The sequence below is a fragment of the Clinocottus analis genome, unplaced genomic scaffold (genome assembly GCF_023055335.1).
Source record: "Clinocottus analis isolate CAN_PGR_092001 unplaced genomic scaffold, fCliAna1.0.p SCAF_11, whole genome shotgun sequence".
NCBI lineage: Eukaryota > Metazoa > Chordata > Actinopteri > Perciformes > Cottidae > Clinocottus > Clinocottus analis.
Genome location: NW_027175832.1, coordinates 15,753,768 through 15,762,398, shown reverse-complemented (window position 1 = coordinate 15,762,398; position 8,631 = coordinate 15,753,768). Strand labels below are relative to the sequence as shown.

The 8,631-nt window shown below is 42.6% G+C and overlaps 1 protein-coding gene across 2 annotated transcripts; it reads right to left on the bottom strand.

The window, feature by feature from the left end:
• Positions 1–1,716: 1,716 nt before the first annotated feature.
• Positions 1,717–8,120, bottom strand: adcyap1b (adenylate cyclase activating polypeptide 1b). Of its 2 annotated transcripts, XM_068602657.1 has the most exons (5): positions 7,818–8,120; positions 7,292–7,396; positions 6,152–6,286; positions 5,675–5,779; positions 1,717–5,048 (listed from the first exon to the last, which is right to left on the bottom strand). In XM_068602657.1, the coding sequence occupies exons 2-5, from the start codon at positions 7,393–7,395 to the stop codon at positions 4,865–4,867; spliced, it is 528 nt and encodes a 175-aa protein (XP_068458758.1). In that variant the 5' UTR covers position 7,396; positions 7,818–8,120; the 3' UTR covers positions 1,717–4,864. The 2 variants fall into 2 exon arrangements, with proteins under 2 accessions (XP_068458758.1, XP_068458767.1); XM_068602666.1 differs by lacking the exon at positions 5,675–5,779 and having other exon boundaries at positions 1,718–5,048; positions 7,818–8,119.
• Positions 8,121–8,631: the final 511 nt, after the last annotated feature.

Here is an 8,631-nt window from a genome sequence, read left to right as displayed (position 1 = left end):
TGGAGCGGCGCCACGAGGGAGGAGGAGCCATCTTTTATTGATTCAGGCATTAATGTACATAATGTACAAATTGGCTCAGAGTGGCCTCTTACGTGAAGCCTACCGCCAAACAAATTAGGGCATTTGTCTCAATATCCACTCGTGGGCGTTTTCAGGGCGGGAATATCAAATCCAGAGTAATTATGAAGACACTTTTTGTTCATTGTACCTGACTCGCTCGCTCCAGGCATCCTTTGTGAAGCCAACTGTCACAGGAGGAATCTAAGAGTCTCGGCTTGTCAGGGGGTCTGAAGCCTGCTTTGCTTCTTGACAGCTGAAGATAAATAAATAGGAGGGGGGAGGAGGGGGGGGGGTAAATAAAGAATGGAGACGTCTTAAATATCGCACAGGTAGCTCAAACCCTGGCAATCGACAACCCGTCAGCCCTTTTCTTAGCAACAGGGCAACTCCCATGAATCAACGTCCTCGGGGAAGAGACAAAGATGCGTGGCGGTTTCTTGCGGCTAATTCCTTTTGTTTCATTTCATCAATTTACCACTTGTGCTCGACTGTGCCGGTGACTGTTGGCGTTATTACAGTTTCTGTGAGAGACACACTGTTGCCGCTTGTGTTTGTGTGTGTGTGTGTGTGTGTCTGTGTCCAAATGTAAAGTGTAAACCTGCTCAAGGTCGGCCTTTGTTGAGCACACAAAAAATACACACAAGCACACATAAAACACACTCGACACATGCGTATACATAACCGTGTCCCTTTGTGGACCGTTGCCATGCAACATTTCTCTGATTGGGTTAGTTGAGCTCTGGTGCATGTGCACACACTCTCTCTTTCTCTCACTCACACACACACACACACACACACACACACAGACACACACACTCCTGCCGGCTAACGAGGATCAGGTCTCACACACACGCCGCTTTGCCACACCCATCCTCCTCTCCCACGGGACACAGCTGCACATCCAAGGCCAGGGATGGAGTGGTGAGGAGGGGAAAGACGCGGTGCCGTTCCCGGAGGGGGGACGTTCGCTTCAGCCTCCGCGGCTCAGTGCCGGGTCGCAGCTTATCTCGACGAGCTCCTTGGAGAATGTCGGACGGGGTCTTCGGTTTGAATGTCAGGCGCATTTACCTCGATGTGTGCAACCATTAGGACTGTTTTTGAAACGGCAACTTGAGATTGTAAAACCACCTTGAATGGGTGTAATGTGGTGAGGATTGCTCAATAATAAAAAAAACAAAAACACCAAGACTTCTCACTTTGCTTTGTAATCGAGTTAATTCGCTGTTAACTCCTCTTGCTGATAGATTGTTGGACCAATTCTGTGCGCGGCTCCAGTGCTTTAAGTGTCTCTTTCTCTGTTTGGCTTCTGTTGATCTAGCGCCGGCAAGATAAATTTAACTTGACAGGACTTCAGGTCGACACAACCCACTAGAGAACAGCAAGTTGTTTCTCTGCTTGCTGGAGGCTGTTTCACTTTATCTTCTGTAATGTGACTTCAGGTCTGCGTTTGCTTCAGGAGGAGATCTCAATCTGTAACCCGTGGTGATGATGTAAACTCACAGTTTTGAAGGGAGACTTGAGCTTTATTCTGGTGTGAGGCTGACAAAAGACTAGTCAGGATGTGTGGCAATGCTACAATCCCGTCACAGCGCTGTCTTTGTCTCACAACACGTGATATACCCTCTTAAAAATGTTGTGTTTCAAAGATTAGACATTCATTAGAAAATGTTGTTGTTTACAAAAATTTATTCATACAAATCTTACAACACTTTCATAACATTGAGAAACGAAAAACCCCATATAAGGACTCCTGTGTGTATAACGATGCCACTTGTACTAAGGTTCACTTTTTAAAACACAAAGTCTTCAGATAGATAAGAGATTAAACATCGAAGTAAGGCGTTTGGCGCTTTCAGAAATATCAACAACAGGCATTTTCTATGATCTGAACAACATCTCTGTCTAGTTCTGAAACTCGTTTGCTCTTAATAGCGATGCACATAGTTGTAAATAATATGTTGGGGCTATTTTCTGATTAATAAATTACTGACCAATATCAAAATAATCAACAACACCTCATAACCGACAGTAACAAACACTAGTCATTGTTCACAACTCTCAGACACTGAACACCCCAAACTCACACACACAGACACACACACACACACACACACACATGCACACACACGTTGCCTTTTCCATCAACATATACATTCTGTTCATTTTATATTGTTATACTCAATAAATTATTGGATATGCTTTAAAAGAAAGCCTAATTCTACTACTACTACTACTAACTACTCTTGGGGCAGACTAAGCTGAGCGAACAGTGTGAAAGGAAGTTTCAATGTAAGCTTATGGACTGCAGCATTGTAGGGCCACTAAAAATGCCATCTGTCACTTGTGGCAAATTATTCGATTTCATTTTTTTTTTTTTTTCTCACGTCGAAGCAAGGCACCAAAGCCAAAAGCTGTTTCCACCTTCACATGCACATTCAGTCACCCATTTACACACACACACACACACACACACACACACACACACACACACACACACATCCCATGCACGCTCAAACACTCACACGTGGAACACGAATGCTCACCAATAGTCAAACGACGACTTCCGCACTCTCACATTCAAACAAAGCCTGTTGGATGGAGCCAAAATTGAAGGAGTGTATTGATAGTTTCTATGCAGCGGGGAGGGGAGGGGGGAGAGGGGAGAGGGGAGGAGGCCTCTGATTGGATTGCAGAGGTGCATAAAGTTGCATTTGCATAACATTGGATAAATACATAAGCTGTCTCCCTAATAAAATGTCAGTGGGGGAAGATCCCTCAGCTGGAGGGGTGGAATCCATCCACCCTCGATCAGAGTGGCCTATTCTATTACATCCTTCTGCAGAAAGTGAAAGTTTTTAACATCTGATATTTGCTATCCGGCTCATTGACCCCCGATGTTACTTTGTTCGGTGGAGAGAGGCGGCGCGGCTCTCGCCTCCTGTTTGTTCCAGGTGTGACAACCTCTCTCAGGCTGGTGGGTGCTGTGACCGTCAAGAAGCTTTGTTTCTCTCTTTCTTTCTCTCTTTCTCCTCTCTCTCTCTCTCACACACAGTCTCTTTGTCTCCAGCTTTGTCTTTCTCTCCATGCACACCTCTCTCTCTCTCTCTCTCTCTCTCTCTCTCTCTCTCTCTCTCTCTCTCTCTCTCTCTCTCTCTCTCTCTCTCACCTCTAACACTCCTCTCATCGCGATATCACACCATCACTGCGCAAACCTCAGTAGACATCTAACACAGAGCAAATTTGTCTCAACAAAGAATCACAGCACTGTCAAATCTGCTATTACGCACGGCAATCTAGAAGCAAAATAATCTTTAAAAAACGCTACCAGGACAAAGGCAATCGACAAAGAAGAAGAGGGGAGGGGGGGGGTCCAGTGTCTCATCGTATGATATCCACAATGACAGCAGCAGGGGAGGTCAAAATTCAACAAGTCAGTGCAGTACCAGTTTCCACCACCTCTAGCCCTCCTTTTTCACATTTCCAACACATCTGAAGGGGGGAGTGGTGCTGAAATAGGCTTAGCACAGCCCACCTATACCCAAATAGCACAATCCAAAAAAAGCACGATGGCATGCAGTTTCTAAGCAAAATCAGCAAGGTGTCAGTATCCCCATGCACCAATAAATAAGAAACACAGTTAAATATCCCTAACTGTAACTCAGATGCTACCTTTCCTCTCCACCCTCTGGTCACAAAAAAAAAACAGAACAACAATGCTTCATTTCCTGCATCTTGTTCTGGGTCCGTTCTGAATATCTGTGCAGTGCTGCCCAAAAACAATCAACAGTTGAAGCACATTCTTCCAAATAATTCTGTTGACTGAACACAGACAGCATCGGGATGAAGATGTGCACGGTGTAATTTCTATACTGTACATAACACACACTTATGGAACATTCTTAACACAGCACGAGTTATCTCCCCACAGTCAATGACTTTGAGGCAAGTGAGCAAGCAGTGTTTGCCGCATACTGTTTCCAGCAACTTGAGTGCTTCCTTTATCTCTAGTAAAGGCAATAGTGCCCTTGCAAAAGCCTGCAATTAAATTTCTGCTCAAAGGAGGGTTGGATTTTACCACCAGTTACACGAATAGCCGTGTGAGTCAATCAGTTTTTCCATCAAATGAGAGGCTGTTCAACAAAAGCCTTGTGAATTCCCCTGGAGGGGCAGCAAGCTATACGAACCCACAGAGCTCCCATTAAGGGAGCGAGGAGGAGGGTGGACAAGGGCAACATCTATCATTTAGGATAAGCCCCGATATGCCTCACATAGCATGCTCACTGCTTCTTTGGGCCTGTTTGGAAAAAACAAACAACACTAAAAAAATAGAACGTTGGTTACAAAAATAAGTATAACATTCAATACTTTGATTGTCTTTTTAAAATCTATTTATTTTCTGCATATGTAGATGACCTTTTTAAAGATTCCAAGCGCATAATGTTTGAAGGTGCACAATTATCTTTTTTTTTTTTCTCTCTCTCTCTTTTCTTCTTCATCATCTTCTTCTTCTAATTTCTTCTTCTTTTTTTTTTTTTTGCCATTTTGTTTTGTTTTCAACATCTCAACATGAAAATAAAATATTGGTCCACAAAGTATAACTGTGCGGTATCAAGTGCTTTTGTACAAAAAGAAAAAAAAACGATATTATTATTAAAATATTCATTTTAATGGCTTTACTTCATACATAAATACATGTTAAAAGAACACAGGCGCAATCCACTGGTTGGTCAGATATATCTGAATGACTTTGATTTAACGACTGGATGTATATACACAGGAGGGCAGTTTGGGCGCTGTGGCAACGCTACAAATAGGCAAGTCGGCGTCCTTTGTTCCTAACTCTCTGTCTGTACCTTCTTCCCAGAACCGCTGCCAGGTATTTCTGCACGGCCATCTGCTTTCTATAGCGACTGTAGCTGTCGGTGAAGATCCCATCTGAATGTCTTTTGGATAAGGGCTCTGACTCTTCCTCCATGCTGTTGTCTTCGCTGAAAAACCAAACCAAACCAAACAAAATAACATTATTTGACGCTGCAGTCTTCCTCTTGATTTGACATTTTAGCTTTGATGATATCTTCATCTTGCCTTCATCATTATTAATTCTTTTTTTTGTTGGTGGGGGGAGGGCCTTTTATGTAATTTTGTACCTTTAAAAAAAAAAAAGGTGGCAAGCAAGACAGTGCAACTAAAACAGTTATTTTAAGCATTTTAGAAAAGTTATAAATTATTCATTTCAGCTCATTGCATATTCTGACGCATGTTTTTTTTTTCTTCCATCAGAGCGTGGGAAAACCCAATGAATTTTATGGATTAATCACATGTAAATTGAAGTGTATTTTAGTTTCAGAAAGCTGACCCTCAATGTGAGAGGAGGACACTAATCATGAGCGCAGAGCTTTACGCCACAACAACCAAAACACAACAAAATGAAAATGACGAGACGGGGTTTTTTTTTTTTTCTCCATGTAGAGACATACAACCAAAAAAAAAATGATATTGAGAACAAAATACGTACATTAAATGATAGACAGTGATGCAGCAGCCTAGACTAGTGCAGCGGAGAAACATAAAAAAGTGATGACTGCAGGTGAACGCTTATAAGAAATGCCCTTACCCTGCACGAATTGTCATCAGAGAATGCAGATAATGTCTCGCTGTTAACTGACCCAGGATCTCCCTCAAGGCTCTATCTAATTCTTCCTCAGCATGCCTTTCTGGTCTGAGATGATAAAACGCCAAAACACATAGATCATCAGTGACTAAAAAGCGCAGACAAAATGATCAAAAGTAGCCTAAAATGTCCCCACCCGCCCGCAATATCACATCAGGTGAAAAGCCTCATAGCTTTTTTTTTTTTTTTTTTTTTTGCACACACTATCCTTCCGCGTGTGTCGAGCTGTCTTTTATCTTGATTATTTACAGTATTTGGAACCAACATTTTAGGCTACTCGGTATGAAAATAACACTGAACAAATAACACGAGAAACTCTGGGAAAAAAACAAAGCAAGCAAACATTATCGCAAACAGCTAACAAGTCATTAAAAAAAATGGAATCCAGCTCGAGGCTGCGATGTGAAAGCACGTTTTTACCTCTTCTCTGGTGGGTAGTACAGAGTGTACGCGTCGTCGTTTAAGGATGGCGGGCTCCGGATAGAGATCTGATCGCTATCAAAGCCCATGTCGGATAATGAATTGCCGTCCTCATCGAAGGCGTCGTTTTCAAGTCTGAAAAACGGAGAGCATTCATCACAAATCTGATCCGTGTGGGACAAGTGGGACGCAGCACGCAGTGAAAGAATGCCAAAATGTCTGCATCCGTTGTTTTTTTTTTTTTTTTTTTAATCCCTGGGAGGTTAAATGCATTCGAGACAAGGAGAGAAAACGAAAACAAATTCAATATCTGGAGGTGTTTTTGAAATAAACCTCGAAAAATAATTATTTTGTGACCAACAGATAATGGCTTAAAATGTGTTAAATGTGTAGCTTCGGTGTTGTTCTTTGTTTAAATAGATTTTATTTTTTCATCGGGGGGGGAAAAAAAAAATCTGTTTTTAATTCCAATGTGGTGCGACTGCTTTCTAGACAGGTTGAAAACCTCATTAATAATTTAAGAATCGAAACAAAGGCTGTGAACATGATCACTTCTTAGTGAAGGCGTGGAGCCAAATTTGTATTAAAAGAATGCGGCAATTATAAGTGAAAGATAAGAATCAATAAGAACCACGCCCAAATTATGGATATGCCTTCCACAGGAAAAAGGGAATACATGTTAAATGCACAGAGCTCTCCTATTCGTGTTGCCTCGCCTCTCCTTGGTGACGCCAGTCCACCGTCATCCCAAGAGCTATCAATTGCATTGACTGCACTCTCATTTTTAATAAGGGGAGTTATGTGAACCGTCCCACCGGACAGATACCTCTACGCAATTTCCATTATGATTATGCACACAAGACTTGCATTTGCTTATGTAGAAATTACTGTATGTTGCGTTATCCCCCTCAATTATAGGATTAAAAAAATGCGCGCATAGGTTTTTTTTTGTTTTTTTTTGCGCAATTACGCACACTTGTCTGGAATAAAAGTGCCAAAATCAAAATCTTCTAACGAGATAAAATCATGAATGACAATGCAATGCCACCATTGAACAAAGTGTTGTTTAGCAGCAACATGGATCAGTTAACATCATGACTATAATCAGGTTATAAAAAGCCACAAAGCGCGTACACCTACCTAATCTTAGGGTAACTTAGTCCGATAGGTGTGCAGAAGACGCTGTAGTGCATTAAGATTCCGTAGACGAGCAAGATTAAAGTCGCTTTACTCGAACTGGCCATGCTGTTAGAAAATGAAACAAACAGACGTAACATTAAACAGGTTAGTCACTCCTTTAGTAATAACATGCTGTTTCTTTGTTCAGTCAAATTCACATGCTGCGCTACTTCTCTTATCACAAACTACAAAGCTGGATCGGATGTAAACCGGTTTATTAACTGGATATGGACACGGCGTCCGTTTGCGCAAAACCCTCAAAACCGGCAAAACACAGATTTCGTAAAAGTTTAACTGTGGTATTGGCACCAAATCCTTTGCATGCAGCGCCAAAGTAATAATACCACCAAAAAAAAATGAACACAAAAAAAAAACAGCAGCTTTCTTTGCAGTGCAGAAAAAAATGAATAATGTCCATTACTTTATCTCGCTTCTCCATCAATGCATTTCTCCGCGTGTTAAGACAATCCGCAGATAAAGCACATACCTATAGCAGGGAAGCAGGGAGAGCGCTGGCTGGAGGATGCGATCCGGGCGCGGCTGTGGTACAGAGTGTGTGTGTGTGTGTGTGTGTGTGTGTGAGAGAGAGACGGTTTCTTTCTCACTGCACTTCTTTCCCGGCTGAAGCGCCTCCGTCGTCCCCTTATGTTCCCCTCAGAGCGGCCGGTCTCACTTTCAGGCGCAGTTAAGCCAGTCGCACAGATGCACACACAAACTCGGTGGTTTGAAAGTGCGCTGGACGTTCGTCAGCGTGCCGCTTGCTCTAAACTTTAGTCCTGTGCTGTGATTGTCTTGGATTTTTATCTATGTATCGCGAGCCTTGCCCCCCCTCCCTCCCCCTCTGCCTCCTCCCTCTAGTATGTCACATTAAGGATGCTATAGACGTCATCAAGTTTGCCTCCCGGAATAAAAAAAAAAAAAAAAAGTACAGTTCCTTCCTCATCGATGCATCCGTCACCCTCCCTCCCCTCCTCGCCCCACCTCCATTCTCAGATGGAAGTTTGCTTCCAAACTTTTTCTTTTAAAATATATATATATTGTTAAAAACACACACAAAACTGAAATGTTTGTGAACGCTAAACATGAACTTCACGCGCGATGATGTGGCGGACAATACAAATCAATGTGCCCCTCACCGCAATTCCCACGCGTCATCAATAAGTCCAATTAGGCTTTTATGAGTATGACAAAGCTGGGAAATGATCTTCTTTGCTGCTGGTGCTGGTGGTTTTGTGTGACTGGGTGGTTTTGATGGAAGGGGGCGGGAGAATCAGACTTCCGCTCACCGCTCAAGGCCTCTG